Below are 23,063 nucleotides of genomic sequence, written 5' to 3'. Positions count from 1 at the left end.
TCAGAGAGTTAAGTGTAGGCCACCTAGGTTTGTACTTGAAAATGTCTGCTTGATTGCAGAGTAGGTAGCTTAGGATAATTTCAGTACTGAATAAGAGCCAATTTTGAGAGTGATTAACCTCAGATTACTAGATCTAATAGACTGTGTATCTTCCATCAAAATAGAAACTGTTGGACACTGGGTGCGTCTCTGGCCATGACCCCTCATAGGAGCACGCAGAGTCAGCTTGAGGCAGGGGCATGAGGCATGCGGGAACAGTCTGTCCCCAATTTACCTCTCAAATATTTTACTACGAGGAAAGTCTCTGCTCATGACATAAGTCCCTAGACTCAGGCAACTAAAGAAAACATGAAGAGCAGAATAATGTCATGGTGATGTCAGGTTGCATGGACATGTTGCCTTGGGAAACCTGATAGGAAATCTTAAAATAATGATGACTTTCTTTCTGTTTCAGAGGTGTGGCGAAATCTTGTTTGAAAACCCTGATCAGAATGTCAAATGTGTTTGCATGCTAGGTAAGAAGGCTTCTCATTTAAAATCTATTAAGCATGCTGATGTCATGTGGGCTTACTGTTGTTCTGTTGCCTTACTGATTGTCTCTTGTTCCATATTGGAGAGGCTAATAGGCTCTTTTATAGGTTTATAGACAGCTATAACACATTTATATGTGGAACACTTGATGATAAAGAAAGGGTTTGATTTTAATAACTGTCAGTAAGTCAGGAACCATGCTTCTGAGTCTTTCAAATTTTTTCCTGGATCATCAACATAACATAGTATTGGGTGCTTTGTATTCAGGCAACTGTGATGAAAAAGTAAGAAGAATCACATTGTAATTCCTAAACTAGAGATCGTATGCTAGGCAAGTAAACTATTAAGTATTTACACCACAGCACAAAGCCCTTACTTACAATGCCTGGGAGGAATATACGTTTGAACTAAACTGAAGTCAGCACAACAGTTACCCGTACTGCATTTGTAATAAAAATTGCAGCATCATAATGACTAATCATTTGTTCTTGTGGGATGATATATCATCAGTGCCTTTCACAAACTCTTTAATATATAATATTCTGTTAAAAGATGAAGTTGATATTATTTTCCTCATTTTATAGAATAGAAAACTAGTACAGAGAATATAAGTGATGCACTTAACCTCAAAATGAGGAATGAGGCAAATCATGATATGAAAGTTTCTAATCTGTAAAAATTTAGGTCTAGTGTTTAGATCTTATTTGAGCCACTAAACTACGTTCAATGAACTTTTAATTAAGTAATTATAGTAATAGAACAAAACAGTAGCATGAATAAATAAAAATAATCCTTAAATTTGACTTTCACCAAAATTTCACCCTAATCCATTCCAACTTTGAACCATACTCATAAGCAAAGAAAAAAATTATTCATTTTAGCTCCTTCCATTTTCTCTGGCTACCTCATATGTTGGCAGCCTAGGTTATTGGTAAGATGGCTCAAAAGCAGACAGCAAGATAGAGGCAGCGGAACGTCTTGGTAATTTATAATTCAAGATAATCAAGTAATAAAAAATCAAAAGTTGCTCATGACCTAAAAACAAACCAAAAACAGAAACCAAACACAAACACTGTATTTTCCTGGTCTTCTGATCTTTCTTATTTTCGTGTGCTAGTGTTTTAAACCTTTCTGATGCAGTTCTTATATGTTTTTATTTTAATTAAGATGGGGCTATATAGTAACATATCCACTGGAAAATGAACATTCTACTGGAAGCACATGAACAATGAACATAGCATAGCATCCATAAATCCATTTCAAATGTCCAGTATTCCCTTCCCTTAGCCACGAAAATGCCTCAGAATGCTAACAGTGCAGGGTACAAACCACAGAGAGAGAGAGAGCGAGAGAGATGGAAGCAGAAAAAATTCCTTTGTCCAGCCATATGTCCCAACTTTGGATTTGGGAAACCATCTCATCACCACATCAGATCTATTCATCAACTCACTCATTTAACTTTCACAATAGCAATATGGTTTGGTGCTATTATAATCCTCATTTTACAGAAAGAAATTTGTGGCAAATGATCGAATACTATAGGACCTTAATCCCACTAAAATATGATTTGATTATACCTTTTACATGATCTACTAACATGAATCAGTTTTAATTTATAATGACTTTAAGCACATGAACACATAACTTATTTTGATGAATTTTTCCTTGTACTAGCTCTCATGTGAGTTGCTTGATTAGTTTATAGCTAGGACAAGGACAGCAATAGACTGTCTACTACTGCCTATAGACTTGAATTCACTTAAAGTCAATCATCTTTCCATCTCTTCTGGATAATATGGTGTGGTTTATAACCCTAACCAGAAGACACTCCTGGCCACCAAATGCATTCCCCCAGTGAATCTGCCAACTTACACAAATTCCCAAAATGAGAAGAATGTTTATATAAATCAGCTTTCTATTACTACCACTGTCATAAGATTTACAATTAACTGAGTACTTAAATATGTCACAGATGAAGTCCATCCTGAGTACCTTACATAGTTAGATCATTTATTATAAGTAAATTAAGACATAGCCTCTCTTTCAAAATATGGATATCTTTGGCAATAGCAGTGTATTATTAAGCTTGTGGGTTTCATTCGTTTATTAGATTTCTATTTTCTTAGGGATATAGAACTAAATAATATAAAGGAACCATGATAATGGAAGTTTTTATTAGTTTAAGGGCATGGGATAATTAAAGATGGAATAGGAAGAACACTTGTACATTTTGCCTTTAAAGTAGATGGTAAATATTTATTGACTGTTGAAGATATTACTACGTCTAGTGAGCTGGAGTTACTCCGATAATGAAAATTATGCCCTCAAGGAGCTTACACCTAAGAAGGCTTAGACTTTTTCCTGCTTATGTTTTTAAGAGGATTCCTACAAAATTTAACTGAAACATTTACAAAGTCCTTTGAAATCTTAGATGAAAGAGAATACCAAAATAAAACTGTTATGGGTATCAATACAGATGGATCAATCCGCCATTAGCATGTGTCCACCTGAAGCCAAGGGCTACCATTTCACAGCAATAGTGTGCAAGATAGTGAAGAAAGAAGTTGAATAATTTATTCCCTTAAAAGAAACAAGAAAAACTCAAGGTGTGAACATGTAACTCACTAAAACTGAGACCACATCTTATATTTTATCAAGAAGGGGCATCTACATAACACAAAAATAACAAAGCTCCACTTTACCACTGTCTGAGGTCTTATCTGAGTTAGTTTGTTGCTTCCTTTGAGAGGAACCTGTGATCGTGCCCTTATGACTTCCCGAAGCATTTCTTGAGAAAACTTTATATCTTCAACAGTAAAGGATAAGGAGTCTCTGCTGTTTAAAGGGACTGTTAAGTTTTCTAAGTGTTTCTAAGTCATGAATGTAGTTGGTGTTCTTGCAGATCACATTATAACCTTTTTATGAATAAATCAAAATTTTGAAACAAGAAAACCAAATATATAAAGTCTGCATTTCCAGAACTTCACTCTGATCTTTATGCCACCCCAATATTGAGATCCCTAATGGAAGCCAACCTAAGACATTCAGAGCTTTGAAGTGTCAAGTTCTCGGCTCACCCCCTCCGGCATTCCCTCTCTACCCACACACACATCAGGTTTGGGGCCCCTGCCTGGACCCCAGCTGTGCTTCAGCACATTTGAGATGGAATAGGGAAGAGGGTCACTAGCCAGGCACACCATTTGCAGTTTTCTTCTATCCCACCGGTGTCTCCTCAGATCTTTCTGAAAAATACAATTTTTATGCTTTGAGTTGTTTACCTCATGACATCCATGAACAAGTCATCCTCATTAAACTCATACTTCTGGCTCATTACATTCAATGAGACATAAGTGTAAAATTCATCTGAAGTACTGAATTCAAAGCAATTTTAAGTGAGAGCAAACTATTGTCATATGTGGGCCTTACAGGCAATCATTTCTATGTTCAGGGGAATAGTTCGTGTTAGATATGAAGGTAAATAAATATGTACTGCAGAGCTGGCTACACTGAGTATTTACTATTTATTCCTTAAAATTCTGTCAGAGGGGTAAAATGTAGACAATGTTAAGTACCAAATTGTAATAAATGCTGCTTTCTTCTTTCCTTCACCCTTAAGGAGTTCAAAACTGCTAACTCCCATCCCCCTCCTTTTTCTCAATTTAGCCGTAAGATTTCTCTCAAGTTAATACAGACCTCAGAGTTTACAGAACTATATCAAAGGGTGCACAACTGTATAGTAAGATGTGTACCTTAATTAGGTGTAATGAATTGATAACCAAGGGAAGAAGGAAGTGGGAGAGAAATTATCTCTCATTACACAATTAACGTATGAGGTGTGGCCAGTTCCTAAAAGTATTTTATTTTTCAAAGTATAATGAAACTGCTAGGTACAAAGAGCCAAGAGTATTTAAAGAAACTACATAAAATGATCGATGTTAATTCACTTAGTTCATTTGCTAACTTCTATCTGGGAAATGCTAAATCCTGGGGAAAGAAACTTTCTAAAAAGAGTTCCTGATCAGACTTGGTGCCCTTCTTTCCCTTGTAATTTTACAATTTGAAATTTTCAGTGGCCCTGCTTTTGTTTCATGTGTGATTCCTTTTATGCTGATTGGTGTCATATCATTAGAATGGAAGGTCGTACTTTCTTATCTGCCATGGCTTAGAAAGGGGTGTTCATATTGTCAGGTTTCTGGTTGAAATTTTTTGTAAATCATTTCAAGAGATCATCAGTTTTCAAAGAAATAGAATACCATAAGATCAATATTTTATTAACATTTAACATGAGCACAGAGAGACTTGCTTTGTAGTCCAACCTCTGAAAAATTAACTGTGTACTTTCAGAAGTTGCTTCATCTTTCAGACTTCAATTTATAGTTTTTCTGCAAAGTGGTAATAAAAATGTCTGTCCCTTCCAGCCCAGGGGTTGTCCTGGTAATACAGAATGTGATGTTCTGTGAGGAGACGTTGCCTGCTATGATGCCCTAGATATGGTTTATGCATCAATAAATTAATAAATAAATAATAAACAACTGAAAATAAGCAAATTGATGATAAACAATAATAAACAAATAGTAAATTATTTATTGATGACATTAACAGTGTTTAGAAAAGCAATTAAAAAGACAAAACTATGCAAATGTGAGAGCAATTTTAAAAAATATTAAATATGTTCTTCAAAATTTTGTCATACCTCAAAGGCATCATCTAATATTCATTCAAAGGATATTCATTGAGCATCTACTATATGCAAGGTACTATGCTAGGCACTGGGAATGCAAAGACCAGTGGAGCACAGGCCCTGCACTCAGAGAGTTTACATTCCAGGCAGAGATTCAAGCCCCAAACCCCAAAATCTGCAATGCTAGCTTGAGAGTGACAAATGATAGAAAAGAAATAAAGTGTGTTGGAACTTCAGAAGATGAAAAGAGTGCGTACAATTGGGATAGGAAGACACGTGGATTGATATGCAAAGACCAAGAAAGGGGCAGCATTCTAGGTAGATACATGACCATTTTTAAAAGCCCAAATACAGGAAAACTGAGGAGTGGAGAAGGAAGTAAGTGTTTCAGGCCACAAGGAGTATAAAAGGACAAATTGGAAAGGAATTTGAGGCCTTATTGTAGACAGTTTGACTGTTACCACTGGCTATAAAAAGGACAGAAGTACCAAACGAAAGAGCGTTCTGGTCTCTTTTATTTAGTCAGTTAGAGAGCATTTTTTAATTTAGACAGAGGGTATTATAGAATATTCTATAAACTAGTTTCTGTGGGGCAGTATTGAGTACAGCTGTTCACCAAATACTTGTGAAATTAAATAATTTTAACCCAATGTATATTGGAAACTGATGGCCTGAATTCTAGGCTTGATTATTTTAATGAATATTACTTTTATCTTTTCTCTTTGATGTCAGATATCATAGTATTTTATTTAAGAAGTACAATATTGTCATCTTTTATACTGGAAAAAATTTGATATTTTTTCACTTTTTGGAACTTTTTCATCTAATAAAATTGGGAGATTTTTTTATTTTAAAATTTTACTCTTATCACTGGCATCTGCCTGTGATTTTTGTATGTGGACAATTTTGAGGTCTATACATTTTTTCTTAGAAATTAATACACAGTCTGTTTTAAGGCAAAATAATATGTTATCAAAGTAGGTCACTACTTTGGTGGCATAGTGGAAAGAACAGGGCATTTAAAGATCTGGACCAGCTAAAAACTGTGTGGTCATAGGAAAGTCACTTAAGAGTTATAGATCTCAGTCTATTCCTCCCTAAAATGGAATAAGTAATAATAATAATATTATTATCTACCTTATGAGGTTTGTTGAGGATCAAATAACACAACAAATATTAAAGCATTCAGTAAACTGTTAGAAGTCCTAGAAATATAAATATCATTTTATTGATACTAATAACTAAAATGTTCTAAGTTCTTATATTTAATTTAATATTAGTAGTATTTTTTATGCACACTGACAGCTTTGATATACTTTCAATATTAAACTGTTTCAGTTTGCTTCAAGTGAATAGATATTTTCAAGTACATGTTTGCAATCTAGAAATAAGCATATTATCATCATAGGTTATTAAAGAAAGATTATTGTAAGAACTATTTTATGTGCACTTAACTTTATAAAAGTGAAGGTCTATGTTCAAAGACAAAAGCTTTCAAGTTGCTTAACTTTGATTTACTGAGATAAAAATGCCTTGGGAATTTGAATTAATTTTTTAAAGTTTTTATTGGAGTATAGTTGCTTTACAATGTTGTGTTAGTTTCTGCTGTACAGCAAAGTGAATCAGCTATACGTATACATATATCCCCTCCTTTTTGGATTTCCTTCCCATTTAGATCACCACAGAGCATTGAGTAGAGTTCCCTGTGCTGTACAGTAGGTTCTCATTAGTTATCTATTTTATACATAGTAGTGTATATATGTCAATCCCAATCTCCCAATTCATCCCACCGCCCCCTTTCCCCCCTTGGTGTCCATATGTTTGCTCCCTATGTCCGTGTCTTTATTTCTGCTTTGCAGATAGGTTCATCTGTATCATTTTTCTAGATTCCAGATATATGCGTTAATACATGATATTTGTTTTTCTTTTTCTGACTACTTCATTCTGTATTACACTCTCTAGTTCCATCCACTTCTCTGCAAATGGCACAATTTCGTTCCTTCTTATGGCTGAGTAATACTCCATTGTATATATGTACCACATCTTCTTATCCATTCCTCTGTTGATGGCCATTTAGTTTGCTTCCATGTCCTGGCTATTGTAAATAGTGCTGCAATGAACATTGGGGTGCATGTATCTTTTGGAATTATGGTTTTCTCCAGGTGTATGCCCAGGAATGGGATTGCTAGGTCACATGGTAGTTCTATTTTTAGTTTTTTAAGGAACCTCCATTCTGTTCTCCATAGTGGCTGTATCAATTTACATTCCCACCAATTAATTTTGTCTTACACTTACGAAGCACTTCATTCTTATCATGTGAGTACATCATTTCACTCCTATATGCGTGTCCAAGGACGATATTTTCTAACTCTAAAAGAGAACAAATTGGAACCTGGACATTCCCAAGGGAGGGCAGAGACGGCATTATCCTCATCTCTCACCCAGGGCCCGGCCTTGTTTTACTTTTCAACGCACTCATCACCAAATGATGTATTTTATATTCGTTTGTTTATTCATCACTCTCTCCCAGTCTCACTGCACCACACACCCATATATACAGAATGTAAATGTAAATATCATGAAAACAAGGACTTAATTTATTTACTGCTAAGAGTCCAGCATCTGGAAGAGGGTCCAGCCACCTAGCCCCTCACTAGAGCTTAATATTTGCTGAAGAGATACATGCTGATGCATTTGTCAAAACAGCACAATTGTCTGTAAAGCATGGCCCAGATGTGCCAAAGACTGATGGGTATAGCATTTAAAACCCTCTGCTAACTCAGCCAAGGAATGGGTCAGCTCCTAATTGAACTAAGTGGGAGTTTCCCAAGCATACTGCTCTGGGTTACAGGATGAGAAATACATAGTTCTCTACAAATAGACAATTAGAACATATCCTAAGAATACAGGTGATTATCAGTTATTTCTTGAGCACTACTCTGTGCCTACCCCTCTACTAGTGTCACTCTGAAAGTTGATGTAATAGTGAGCTAGGTAGAATCCCTGTCACCACCCTTTATTCTGCAGCTGGAGCACTGGGTTAAGAAAACAGAAGGATTATTATTTCGTCTTCTCTATATTTACAAGAATATACAAAGTATTATTTCACCCTGAGGTTTATCATTTAAAAGGCTTTTACATTCTCTTGCTGCCTTTCAAAAATTTTTATTTGGAAATCAATGTTGTCTTGCATAAGGAAAATAAGTTTGCTAGTTTCACAGTTGTTTTCCGTGGAATGTGGCAGCATTTCCACAGCAACCAAACACCACACTTTTGTTTGCAGCTGAAAACCAGAACTCAGATAAGAGCTAGCTGCAGAACAACAACACAAGCAAAGGTCAAACTATCAGAACTGAAGTTATCAAACCCCAAAAATATAAATGTGCTGGTCTTGTATTAGCTTCATTTTCAGTCTGAAGGAAGAGAAAATGAGACCTATCATCCTTCGCACAAAGCTACACTTCAAAAAAAATTATTCAATCAACCAACATTTATAGGTACATAATGTGTGCCAGTGTAGGGATGCGAAGACATTGAACTTCTGGTTCCTACCCTCAAGAAGCTCCCAATCCAGTGGGGCACGGACAACGGCACAGGCAATGACAACATAGCATGAGAAACCATAATAAGGATGGGCCAGGGTGTTATGGGAGGGAGAAGGGTGTCAGGACAGGTCTGTGCAAGTGGTGATAAGGAGCTGAGTGTCAAAGAGAAGCAGCTCACAGCCCTGTGAGGCTGGAAAGGGGCAGCCTGCTGTGAAAGGCTTTGGCAATTCTAGGTAACAGGAGCAGCAGGTACAGGATGCTTAATGTGACCAGTCAGAGAAACTGGAAGTCATTATACCTGGAGAACAGAATAAGAGGAAAGAAATGATAAGGTAATCAGTGTGGAGGGGAAGGTGGGGCAGATTATAAGGGGTCTTATAACAGGGTAAAGACCATTTAGGGTTGTTTAAGCAGGGGAGCTACAATGTGAAATACAGTTTTTAGAGGGATCACCTGGTCAGAATAGAGAATGCACTGGAGGAGGACAAGACTGAAGAAAGAAACCAGCTTAAGGAACTGCAGCAATAATTGGGAAAGAAATGATGAGTCTGTGCCTGAACTAAGCCAATGTCAGGGAGGACAGAAGGTGTGAGAGTCAGCGGACTTTGAGAGAGGATTATAGGACTTTACAGTGGAGTGAATGTAGGAAATATAGCTAAGTAGATAGAGAACAGATAGAGATGTGTTTTCCCCCACCTACTCGCAGTGGAGAGTATTCGAGAATCAGATTTGCAATTGGGGGAGATGATGAGTTAAATTTGGACATAATACACTGAGATGCCCAAGGACTTCTTAGGTGCAGAAGGGAGTCTGGAGCTCAGGAGAGCGATCTGCTGGTAGGCAGTGGTGACTACATATCAACGATGATGACACCGTGGGGCAGGCGAGGAGTGAGATGGAGATGCACCTTAGAACACTTGGAAGCATCACTAAAGAGTTGGGCAGGTTCAAGAGGAGTCTAAAGAAGCCTAAATAGGTAGAAGATTAAGTAGATAGGAGATTAAGATTAAGAGAAACAGTAGGAAAACAAGACAGAATGCTATCATCTTGGTCAAGAGGAAAGACTTTCAAAGGAAGGTCATGCTAAAAACGTGAAATACCATAGAGGTCAAATGAGATCAAGCCTAAAAGGTGTTCTTGGACTGAGCAACCTGAAGGTAATATAATATCAGCAAGAGCATAACTAGTGGAAGGGCAAAGGGTCAGGAGGGCAGCATGGAGCTAAATAAAGAGAACCAAGGAGGGGTGCTACTCTCTCCAGAAATTTGTCTTAGAAAGGAAGGTGGGTAATATGACAGTGCCTGGAAGGAGTTCTCAAGATAGGAAAGGTTTGAGGATATTTTGCTGCAGAGAGGAAAGAGCGAGTAGAGGAAGTGGTTGGATATTTCTGAAGAGAAAGAGAGTAATTGTGAGCCTTAAACCCCCCTCACGCTGTGACTGGGAAAAGGTGGTGATGGTGGACAAGGAAGCGTAAGGATAGAGACACATCTCTCGGGGTGACACATATCTGAGGGCAGAAACTGAGACTAATCCATCTCACTGTTTCCCTTCTTTCTAAGAAGAAAGCATGATATTCTGATGAGAGTAAGGAGAGTAGCGGAGGAAAGCAGAAAGTGGTAGGTGAAGGTCTGAAATTAATGAAGGAAATGAGAAAGAACTGACTAGAGAGGGGTAAATGGGTATTATTTGAAGCAGTTCTAAGGTTAGAATTTATTAACTAATGTCCACTCACTAAAAATAGAATGTAAAACACAAGCTCTGTGTTCCAACAGGCATTTCAGAAAAGTAACTGCCCCCTGTTCACGAACACCCTACCCTTTTCTCCTTTGGATGCCTGCTCCTCCTGCAGTGGTCAGGGGGCTGCCTTCCTTGACCCTAATTCACAAGCCCCTCTCTCTCATACTGCAAATATTGAATTATTTCTCCATTTCTCCATCTAGCCTGCATATTTCAAGGGAGCAGGTGTCCATTTTATTTAAATATCTTTGTATCCCTAGCACCCAGAATTGGCCTAAAACTCCAAAGAAGCACCAAAAAAATTCAGAATGAAGATAGAAGAAAAGTGTAAGGTTATGTATTCTCCTCTTAAGTCCTCCTCTGACCTCGTGGTGCGTCAAGAACGCTCTTTTCTGACTTGTCTTGCATAGAGGGGATGCCTCCACCTGTACTTCCCAGTTGTCAAGGAGACCAAAGGTGCTAAGCCATTTGAACTCTGACAGTACCAATGCCTCCTGAGCTTGGCCCACCCCTGGCCTGCCCCTGGCCAATCACATCCAAACTCCCTCTTCCTCCTCAGCTACTCCTCCTCCGGTTCACTTTCCCCTCTCACAAATTTCATTCAAAGGCTTTTTGCTCTCAGGATGAGTCCCCCTAGGAATCCTTGTATACATCAAACTGCATTTTTTATAATGTTCCAGAGACAATGTTATCTCTGTTTTGACCCAAAAACGATGTTGGGCTTTTTACTGGAAGGAATACAGATTATAATTGTATTTCATTGTAATATTTAAATCTTTTTAACAGACAAATTATTCATGATAGCTAGCTATTCAGCATGGCTTAAGAGGTCCCAACTTGTCAATCTCAAACCACCTGCCTTGCCAGCTATAAGTATATAATATTTTCTAATGTGTATAGATTATAAACATTCACAAATATAGAAATTTTCAAAGAATGAGACAATATATTGTAAAAGATACACCAAAAGATAATTTTAGATGAAATAAATATTTGCTCCCATTATATCAATTGCTGTCTTTGAGCTATAAGATTTTGTCCTATCTAAATGTCAAAAGATATTTTATTAACTTGCCAGGATATCAGTTCCAACGAGACAGCTAACTGGTGGTAAAGAAAGCTCAGTTTCCATAAGCCCAAAGCTTTTACACTGACAGATAAATGCAAGTTTTCAACTTTTGTGAAGCTAGCTTGTACACTATCAAAATTAATTACTGATTTTTTACTGCAAAAATCTTAAAGGCAAATGTAAAGGTATGTTATATATAACAATAAGCAAATGCAAAGAATTTGCTTTTGCCTACGTTTGGGCAGTCAACCAGTATGAGTTTACTACATTTGGTGTAGAGTCAACATTTAAAATGTTTTATGGCGTGTAACCTAATGAGGTAGTTAACATTATGAAATCTTGTATATTGTCATTTTATCTTTAACTAAATTCTGGACTCTGAGGGTTCTAATTCTATTTGGCACAGCAGAAAACTTCATTCTGAAAGAAACCCTCACATTCATAAGTATAAGAAAATAATGCCAGAAATGTTAATAGGATATAGAATTCCATAAGATTGGGGAACATGAGTGTCTTCATTGTTCAGTGATCATCATAAACTACAAATCTGAGAGTTTCTGTAATATGTATAGTAAGTTTATAAAAATATTTCCCATACCAAGCTTCTTTCTAAAATCATATTGCACAGATTCAAGAAGTACTTGAATTGTGTTCTGCTAGACTACAAAATGCAGGGAAGATTATAAAGGTAAAACCCACAAAATTATATAAGTCATTTGTCAAGAATTAGGATTGGAGCCGGCAAGAAGTAAGAGTGCTTATTAAGCAAGGATTGGGGTCGGAAATGATTGCATAGTTACAAGGGTAGACCTTGAGACTATGAGGTTGCAGCTGGCATCTGCTAGCAGATATTGTTTTGAGAACAGCTGGTGATGTCCTTGAGTCTGATACAGTTCAAAATATTCAAGTTCTCAGTAATACAGGAAGGTGTCTGAAACCACATCCACCATGGCCACCTACTTCCATTTTGGGTGCCTGAACCACAGTTATTCCATTTTGATTTTTAAATGCATTATTTTCTTTAATGGTTCAAACAGATGCACAATGCATGTTTAATAGGCCACAAACAGGCTGTTTTGGTTAGCCAAAAGTTCAAGTTAAATCATGTATAAGCCAGAATGACTTCCCCATACCTCAATATGTAAAAATTTCTTCCATCAATACAAACTTCCAGTTATGAGATGAATAAGTTACAGTGTTCTAATGTACGGCATAGTGAGTATAGTTAATAAGACTACTGAGTACTTGAAATTTCCTAAGACAGTAAATCTTGTATTCTTACCACAAAAGAAAAATGGTAACTATGTGAAGTGATGGATATGCTAATTAACTTCACTGTAGTAATCATTTCACTATATATGTATATGTTAAACCATCAGGTCATAAATCTTTAACAGATTGCATTGTGCAACCTAAATATATACATTCTTTAAACTGTACCTCAGTAGAGCTGGAAAAAATTTTTAAAACCATAAAATTATATTGCAATGTCAAGAGAATGCATTTCAATATTTTGTCTTCTTTTAGAAAATCAAATACTTGGAAAAATGTAGTTGAACATTCTGGAAGTAGATATTGAATTCAAAAGTACATTTTCCACATTTCTGAGGAAAAGTACATCTTATTCCTGAATTACTACTTTCTTTATAGAACAAGTTTGTTAATAATTGATTCTACCAAGTAGTCAGTGGGAAAAGGTATTGTCCTCTGTCTGCTGTTTCACTTTTTGTATCAAGGAGTCTTCTTTCATGGATCATGCGTACCACATGGTCGATAATGAAATGCCAAGATGATTCTGGGAAGCAGTATATGAATGACTGTGATCACGTTGTGGGTAATTTAGCAAAGACATTTGGAACTTGGTCATCACAGAGGCTAAAGCAAATCTCTCAATATTTGAAGGAGCTTAGTTTTTTCAGATGTTGCTTTCATAGGCGTTTAAGATTGAAAGCAGCTTTGGGAGTCAAGTAGGAGAAGGAGCCAGTCATTTCTCTCAACCTAATCCGCCTGCCTGGACTCCAGAAGTTCAGGGTCAGGGCTCAGACTTGTAACCACACAGAGTTGTGTAAATTTTAGGCCATTACAATAAATAAAGAATTTTTTCCCTGTAGCAATTGTACTGTTGGAAATGGAGAAGTGTCTGATTTTTTTTAAAAAAAGAAAGTTTTGACCATGAGTGTCAATTTTCTTTACTTTCTTTTAGGGAAAACTTCTTGGAAGATATGTTCCAAATGTTAGCATCTTTAAAAGAGCAAGTTTTCCATTAATGTATTTAACATTGGTATATATGAACTAATATGTGTACATGTGTCCAAGCTTATATTTATCAATAGCCTGATATCCCTCAACAATTGAAATTGTAGTTTGCATATTTATTGGCACTTCTAACTCCCCTGCTATTAGTTTGTTTAGCTACTGATATATTTAGATAGAAAATTTTTTCTTACATTTTATTGCAATATAGCTTAAATTATGATAAATATCCAATTTTTAGGTGTACACCTCATTAATTCTTACAAAGTTAACACATGCATGTAAAACCACACAGATCAGTGTAGACAGCTTCACACATACCTCCTCCCAGACATCACCTCCCAAAGATCCATACTAATTCACTGGCTTCTGTCATTATCCCCTAACTTTGAAATTTTTATAAATGGAATCAAAAAGTATACATATTTTTCTGTCTACCTTCTTTAACTCAACATTGCCTATGAGATTCATCCATGCTGTTGCACATAGTTATAATTCATTCTTTCTCTGTTTTCTTTTGTTACAGAATAGAGATCAGCAAATAATGACCTATGGGCTAAAATTGGCCTGTCGCTTGTTTCTTTAAATAAAGTTTTATTAGAATATAACCATTGCCATTCATTTATATATTGTCTAAGGCTGTTTTCGCACTGCATTGGTAGAGTTGAGTAGCTGTGTTAGAGACCATATGATTTCCAAAGTCTAACATATTACAGAAAAAGATTTCTGACCACAGCTGTAGACTGTTCCAGTGTATGTGTATGTATGTGTATGTGCATGTGACTATTAATGCTAGTGGTAATGAACATTTGGCTCTCCCTAGTTTTGGACTGTTACAAGTAATATTGCCGTGAACATTCTTGTACAAGTCTTTTTTTGCACAAAATTACACATTGTCTCTTGAGTACTTACCTAGAATTGCAACTGTTGGGTCATAGGGCATGTCCATATTCAACTTAGACTGATTCTGCCAAATAGTTTTCCAAAGTGGCTGTACCCATTTACCCTCCCACCAGCTGTGTATGAAAGTCCCATAAACAATTTAACACTTGACAATTATCATTGAGTAAAAGTTAGAATGCATAAATCATCGTTCAACTCAATACAAACAACATTTCATGTAATAGCCTTTAATGAAGATCATGATTATCATTTATGTAAACAAATCATCACGTTGATAATAGTAGTAATAAAACAGGTATATTTAATTTTTTGATTATCAATGAACATTAATAAGATGATGGAGTTTGTTACTTAAACCAAACGAACAGTTATTCTTTGTTGACCACTTGGAATTAAATATCTCACAAATGATCCTAATAAGTCCTTCCCCACTCACAGCAAAACCCCAGTTCATAAATAAAAACTCTTTTTTGTTGAGATAAATAATTTCCATTTTTTTTCTTTTACTAAAAAATACACAACTATCATTTTTACAGATCTAAAGTTATAAAATAGAAGTTATACTAGAAAATTATAATTAAGGCATGTAATTCTGAAAAATCAAGAGGCTAGTCCCTCACTATGAAATCACATGGCCATAGTGATTCTAAGTTTAACCCTCATATGTTGTTTTCGTGGGTTTTATTTACACTTGCTTCAGGAATAAAGCAACAAATCATTTTCATTTTGCTCTTTTTATGAGTTTCTCTCAGTATTGGGTATGTCCAGGTGGAGATATGAAGGTCACCATTGGTCAATATCAGAATTGAGTTGAATGAGAGAATTATAATTTCCCAATACTCAAGAAGTGTTTTTGGCTACCTGGATGTTGGGATAATGGATGATTTTTATTTCCTTCTTTTTTTCTCTCTATATTTTTCAAGTGTTCGACAAAAATTAAGCATTCATTTTGTAATAAGAGAGATTTTAGGCAGTTTTTCTGATTTCTAAGGATACAAAGATTGTTTTTTATTGTTGTTTGCTTTACTAAAACCTACACCTGACAAGTGCCAAACTTATTCTGGTGGTGAACTAGACATAGATGAAGAGGTGTTTGTAACATGAACTGTGCCTTGGGGTAACCGCTACTCTGTTTGCTACATCTTGGAGATGAGTTGGGCTTTTATTGAATTCTCTCTCACAGAGTCACCTTCTCCCAAACAAATGGACTTTCTGGGATCAGCCGTTCCCTTTGCAGAATGCATGTCATCCCAGCATTCTTGTGCCTTGTGTCACAGATTAAAGTGCCATCCAACCTACTGTATAGCACAGGGAACTCTACTCAATACTCTGTAATGGCGTATAGGGGAAAAGAATCTTAAAAAGAGTGGATATAGGTATATGTATAACTGAATCACTTTGCTGTACACCTAAAACTAACACAACATTGTAAATCAAGTGTACTCCAATAAAAAATTTTTTAAATAATAATAAAAAATAAAGTGCCATCCCTTGAAACACAGCCCATGAAATAGCACAGAAGTCGCAAAACAATATGAAAGTCAAGTAACTGAGGTTTGTGGTTCTGTGGCAAATGGAAGCCTTCCAGAACAAACACGCTAAAGAGCCCATTGCATCAGGGATGGGAGAGAGCTCATTGCACAGATGCTATAGAACAATGCAGAACAAAACATTGTGGAACTTCCTTAGGTTATCAGAATTATAAGATGTAACACACACACAGATACACATGCATGCAGGAACACACGCACACACGTAGTCTGCCTTCACCCCAGAGACCCCCTCGAGGTGGTACCAAGAAGTGTTTCAGTTATTTCAAGAGAGTGCAGCTTTCATTCGGCTAAAAACGAACAAAGACAATTGCCCATTTCCAAGTTCAAGATCTCTATTTTGTTCCTTTCTTCTCAGCTGGGACCCAAAAACCATAAGGTTTTTGTCTATGGGAATAGAGGTATGTAGGTAGTTATTTTGCACCACCAGTTAGTTTACTTGCAGTATTTGGAGAAAAGACAAGGAGAAATGTTTAATGGCTCTGAGTGTCCTAAAGTCTGTGTCAAATAAAGGAAGATTCTGCTGATGTAAAGCTATTTAAAGAACTACATATATACTGTGGTTTTCCAAATGTGAATGGTTGCATACGTGTGTGTATTATTTTTAGTGGTAGGAAAAAAGTTAACTTTACTTGATTCATCATATTTTTCTGCATTTCACAGCTTTCCTACCATCAGCATGTATTACTTTTATTTATTTTTATTTTTTTGGAAGAGAGAGTGTGTGTGTGTGTGTGTGTGTGTGTGTGTATGTATGTGAAGTGTGTATTACTCTTATAATAGAAAAACATAAACATAAAAGAAGGACCTTAGGGCAGTGAAGCTACTCTGTATAATGGTGGATACATGTCATTATAAATTTGTCCAAAGTCAGAATGTACCACACTAAGAGTGAATCTCATGTAAACTTGGAACTTTGGGTGATGATGGTGTGTCAGTGTTTGTTCATTGATTGTAACAAATGTACCCCTCTATGGGGGATATTGATTATGGTGGAAGTTATGTATATCCCGGGTGGGGGGGGGGGGGGAGGGGGGCTGCTGGTAACTTTAAAAACATTAAAGAGGGTAAAAATACATGGGGGGAGGCTGAAAGCAGTGTGTAGTGGTGCTTTGGCGAGCTCCGCAGAGGCTCTCAGAGACTGTCCAGGGACAGGACCTTGGTGTCAAGCTTTTCTGAGAACTAAGAGACAGGCGAGCCTTTGTTCAGGCTCTATCATTTACTGTCTTCTCACAGGAAACTTAAAATGTGTTGTGACCCCTTTAGCAATCCATCTGTTTTTCAAATAAAAAGGTTTTTCTGGGTTCATTTTTAAAGTAAACCATCCACTGGAAGGAAATTCAGTGACTTCCCTAAAAATACACAGCTTCTAAATTGCACCCATAACCGTTGTCATGACAAAGAGCAGAGTTAAACAGTAGCACTATACTAAGATTTCTAATCTACATTTATAAGTTAATGATTTGGGAAGAAAAAATTGTGTGACATTTTGCTTATAATATAAACCTGGTTAATCCAGAGTTTATAAAACATAATATTGTATAACTATATGATCTGATAATGCTGATTTGTCCAACAAAAATAGGTATTGAGTACCTAGCAAGTGTGTACACTCTGCTGTGCACTAGAAAAACAGCAGTGAGTAAAACAGACAAAACCCCTTACCTAACAGAACTTAGATTCTAGGGGCACATGAGGGTGAGGGATGGGCTGTAAATAATATAAATCTTATATTTAATTTTAAAGATGACAGTGGAAGAAATTCTACTAAGGAAGAAATAAGGCAGGGTGCCTATGAAGGGTAGGGTAAAGATGGTAAGGGTGGAAGCAGTGGTGCAGATTTTAACTAGAACTGCCAAAGCTTTCCCCGAGGTGAGCATAGCCAGGCTCTGCAGAAGAATGTCCTGAAGCAGCAGGCAGCCTGGACAACCCAAGGAGCAGAGGGAGAGGAGTGCGCAGAGGCCCAGGGATGAGGAAGAGGAGCTGAGAGGTCCTGGGAGCCAGGTCCTTGTGAGTCATTGTGAGGCCTCTGGATTTATTCAGCCAGAGAGGAGGAACCATCAGAAATTTTTGAGCACTGGTGTCACATGAGCTGACTTCCGTTTTAAAATACTGGATATATTATGTTCCTTTTAAAAAATAACAAAGTAAGGAAAGAGTGCTTGCATTATGGTTTTGGAGAAGTATATTCCCATTGTCCGGAAATGGGTACTTGAAAGGATGTATTTAGGAAAATAACGGTGAACAGATTTAACACCGTATGTTATATACATGCTCCAAATAAGTGAAATGGTTAATGTTCATCTAACTTAGAAAGTTCAACTAGAGGAAGTATCACTTTAAAGTGGTTAGGATTTAGAAAAGAAAGGTGATTGGCAATCTCATCTCTAGAAAATTTTCCCTCCTTAAGGGAGTTCTTTCTTTATTTAACTTGTCTTTAGAATGGCTTTTTTTTTTTTTTTTTTTTTTAATGGAAGGACCTATCTCTGTTTCGTTTCCCTCTTAGACTCTTTACTTTCCTAAATAGTAGCTTGGAATCATAGTTAACGGTCTACTCAGGAAACCAGTTTCATTAAAAACCAAAGGAAAGGGAAAACTCTCCTTTTTCTATTATCTTTAAAAGTAAGTGTTTTCATAATTCAAAAAGAGTCATGTACCACAATGTTCATTGCAGCACTATTTACAATAGCCAGGACAAGGAAGCAACCTAAGTGTCCATCAACAGATGAATGGATAAAGAAGATGTGGCACATATATATGATGGAATATTACTTGCCATAAAAAGAAACGAAATTGAGTTATTTGTAGTGAGGTGGATGGACCTAGAGTCTGTCATACAGAGTGAAGTCAGTCAGAGAAAGAAAAACAGATACCATTTGCTAACACATATATATGGAATCTAAAAAAAAAAAAAGGTTCTGAAGAACCTAGGGGCAGGACAGGAATAAAGATGCAGATGTAGAGAATGGACTTGAGGACACGGGGAGGGGGAAGGGTAAGCTGGGATGAAGTGAGAGAGTGGCATGGACATATATACACTACCAAACGTAAAATAGATAGCTAGTGGGAAGCAGCCGCATAGCACAGGGAGATCAGCTCGGTGCTTTGTGACCACCTAGAGGGGTGGGATAGGGAGGGTGGGAGGGGGACACAAGAGGGAGGAGATATGGGGATATATGTATACGTATAGCTGATTCACTTTGTTGTACAGCAGAAACTAACCCACCATTGTAAAGCAATTATACTCCAGTCAAGATGTTAAAAAAAAAATGTTTTTAATAAAAGCTAAAAAAAAATAAAATAAAATAAGTGTCTGCAAATACTAACAGAGTTAAGCAAGGCCCGAGAGTCTTATGGCAAAGAGTGGAGACACCAGGTTCTTGGAAGGCGGCGCACCCACAAGCCCCACCGTGCCCTTGACCTAGACTGGAATGTGAATGGCGCCCCCTGGAGTTGCAACGTGGGCCCTGAGAAGGAGGATGAAGTACGTCGTTATGGACTTGGCATCTCTGAAGCCCACTTTGTCTGAGAGCCATGGACAGATGCCAGTGTTTTCTTTGACTTATTTAGTTAGAAAATGAGAATGCCATCATTCTTCCGCTCCCATTCACTTTAATTTTACCTCAAAAGAAAGATGTGTGAGAATTTCTTAAGACAAAACAATATAACATAACTCAGAGAAAGAGTCCCAAAACACAATACACAGTTGTCCGTTCAGTTTAGCCAACAATAACTGAGCATCTACTGTAATCCTAGAACTAATGCTTCGTAGCAGAGATGGGAAGAAATAGTGATGTACCCCTTCCCCAACCTTCTTATTTCCTAGCATTACACCATCCGCCCCTTCAGCTCTAAAGCTAAAGGCTGTAGTAGCAGAGAATGGGGTGTGATTGGTCCCTTTTCTGCAGTGGCATTTTTCTTAAAAATGTGTGGATATTCATGGACACACATCAGCCCAGGACCTGATCATCCCCTCTGAGTTGTTTCATGCTAATCCTGGTGAAGCACTGATGGGCCCAGAAAACTCTAATGGTTGTGTTAAATTGAGAGTCCAGAGACCTGATTTCATGTCCTGCCTCTTCCCCTAAGAACTATGTCACAACGTCTCTCTCTCTCAAATGCCTTGTCCTTCAGATGTTCCGAACAACCCCCTAACCAACTCCTACTTTAACTACGTTGCTTATGAGTTTGAAGATAAAGTGGTATGAGTAAAGCACATGGGAAAAAATAATTGTCTAGACCCAGGTAAGGTAGTTGAGTGAACTAGCTTTCGCTGTAGTTTACCTTCAGTGAAAGATAACTAATTGAACAGACTTGCCATCACCAATATTTCAACTTTCAAAAAGCTGAGACAATGATCTGAAGGAGACAGTCTTGAAACCTGTGATCTGGGGTCAGAAGTCACAACATTTCTGCTGTGGGGCACTACCACTAGAAGACTTGGCCAGCAAATGTCCGTGGAATAAATTTCATGATTAACTTTTTAGGGTCTATGTCCATATTTGTCCTTTCTAAAAATCACTGATGCTTAATTTGTATTAAGTTGAATGGTTTGGCTTATCTCTGTTTCCAAAAATACACATTGATGCTGTAGGAAAGCTCTTGGCAGAGTGAACACTGGGATAAAGAGGCAACAACAAGAGATCACGTGAGAAAAGACATAAGTGAGAACAAAAGGGAGCCAAGGCCACTTGGGCTGGACCTGAAGGCCCACTGAGACTGCAAATCCCCAAGCCAAGGCAGTTGAGAAAAGAGAAAGTCAGTGACTTCTGAAGAAATATTCTGTTCAGAAGACTTGGCAAGAACACTGTGGCTTTTGAAGAAAGGCCTGCTTTTGACCACACTGAAGCAGATTTAAATTCATACTGAAACAAACGACTCAAGAATCTCAATTTAAAATGGCCTCTTCCTACACATCATATACATGTATTAAAATATGTATTTTTCTAGGGATAGCTTTAGAAAGAATCTTCTCTGTAAGGAAGAACTAACTAGAGCTCACTGGTACTTAATTGTATTTCAGAATCTTCCTTAGCTCATTAAAGAGCAAAGGGGTCTCACAGATCAAAAGATAAGGTCACTAGTTTGTAAGCAAAGCTTGAAATGTTGCTACCATCTGTGCTGAGTTTACTGCCAAGATCTTATAGTAAGATCGGGGTTTTAAAGGTTTCTTAGATTTCAAAAACTTCAAGTTCAGAAGTTCTAGCCAGTAACTACCGTACAATAAAATCATTATTAAGCCTATATTATTTCATGTTGTTTTGGAAAGTTTAGTAGAAGCTGCCTGTTATATCATTCCCAGCCATTCTTAATGTACTGTATAATGGAAAATAACCCCATGGCTCTTCCAATGAGGAAGGAGGGGAGATGGGATGAGAAGAGAAGAAAAATAACCCAAGTGGGATAATTATGAAGAGTGGTAAATTAGTAAAATGCCATGCTATAGTCAACAGTAGCCTGAGTGTTTACTAAAGAAAATAATTAATTGAATCAGCACCAAAACAACGACCTATCTTGTACCAAAAGTCCAGATATTTATTGTTTCAGCAAATGTTTATTGAGTATCTACGATGTGCCAACCATTCTTCTCTGCCTAGGAGAAAATAGCCATGAGTAAAGTAAGCCAGATCTCTGATCTCGTGAAGTTTACATTTGATTGACGGAAATAAATAAAAATTAGGTAAACACACACTTACTCAATTTCAGCTAGTAATAGAGACTATGCAGGAAAGACAAAGCAGGATAAGGGGGATACAGAGTGACATGGAGGAGGTATCCTTAGAGATAGGAGAGATGGAGATAGGGTCGTCTCTCAGAATGCATTCCAGGCAGAGATAGGGAGCCAGGAAGGGGTGGGAACAGCGAGGCCAGAGTCTGGAATGGGAAGAACAAGAGCAAGAGTGGTGGGAAGGAGTTGAGTTGGAAGACACACATGGGAGATCCTGCAGGCTTCTCTAGGCCAGTGCTTCTCAAACTTTAAAATGCACACCTATCGCCTGGGAATATTGCTAAAATGCTGATTTTGTGTCTGTAAGTCTTCAACGGGGCCCAAGATTCCAGGTATCTGACAAGCTCCCAAGTGATACAGATAGTGCTGATCTCAGGAACACATTTTAAGTGGCAGGTCTTTCATCCATGATAAAAAGTTCAGATTTTGTTCTAAATGCAGTGTTTTGAACAGGGAGTGGCATGACATAACCTGGGTTTTAAAGAGGTCACACTTGCTTCTGTGCAGAAAATAGATTCCACGTGACCGCTGGAAACAAATGATGACGTTAGTTCAAGCAGATTAGTAGTTTGGGCTAGGAAAGCTGTAGTGGGGTAGTGAGAATTTGGAGTCAGGCAATATTTTGAAGGTTGAGCTGATAAAACTTAACTGATGAATGGGACGTAGGAAACAGAAGAAAAGAGAGAATCATGAAGAGTTGGCCGAAGCAACCGGATAAATGGTGATGCCATTGACTGAGATGGGGAGCAGGAGGTTGAAGGGTCGAGAGAGACATGCATTGAGGAGGCAGGTGTTCAGGACTGAATTGTGTCCCCCACAAAATTCATATGTTGAAGTCCTAACCCCCAGTGCCTCAGAATGTGACTGTATTTGGAAACAGGGTTTTTAAAGGGCTAATGAAGGTAAAATGAGATTATTAGGGTAGGCCCTAATCCAGTATCACTGGTGTCCTTATACAAAAAAGAAATCTGGACACACAGATATGTGTCTGTAGGGATAATGCCATATGAACATGACGATGGCCATCCACAAATCAAGGAGAGAGGCCTAAACCAGACCCTTCCCT

General features: G+C 37.4%; 1 protein-coding gene across 1 annotated transcript in view; it reads left to right on the top strand.

The window, feature by feature from the left end:
• Window positions 1-433: 433 nt before the first annotated feature.
• The window catches only part of PDE7B (phosphodiesterase 7B), a 222,620-nt gene continuing 199,990 nt past the window's right edge, over window positions 434-23,063 (top strand). The window contains exon 1 of the mRNA XM_068551340.1: window positions 434-515. Coding sequence (XP_068407441.1) covers window positions 434-515 — 82 coding nt within the window. The remainder of the gene's footprint in view (window positions 516-23,063) is intronic.

This window comes from Eschrichtius robustus, chromosome 9, assembly GCF_028021215.1.
Source record: "Eschrichtius robustus isolate mEscRob2 chromosome 9, mEscRob2.pri, whole genome shotgun sequence".
In the NCBI taxonomy this organism is placed as follows: Eukaryota; Metazoa; Chordata; class Mammalia; order Artiodactyla; family Eschrichtiidae; genus Eschrichtius; species Eschrichtius robustus.
Note: the sequence above shows the minus strand (reverse complement) of the source record. Positions and strands in the feature narration are given on the sequence as shown.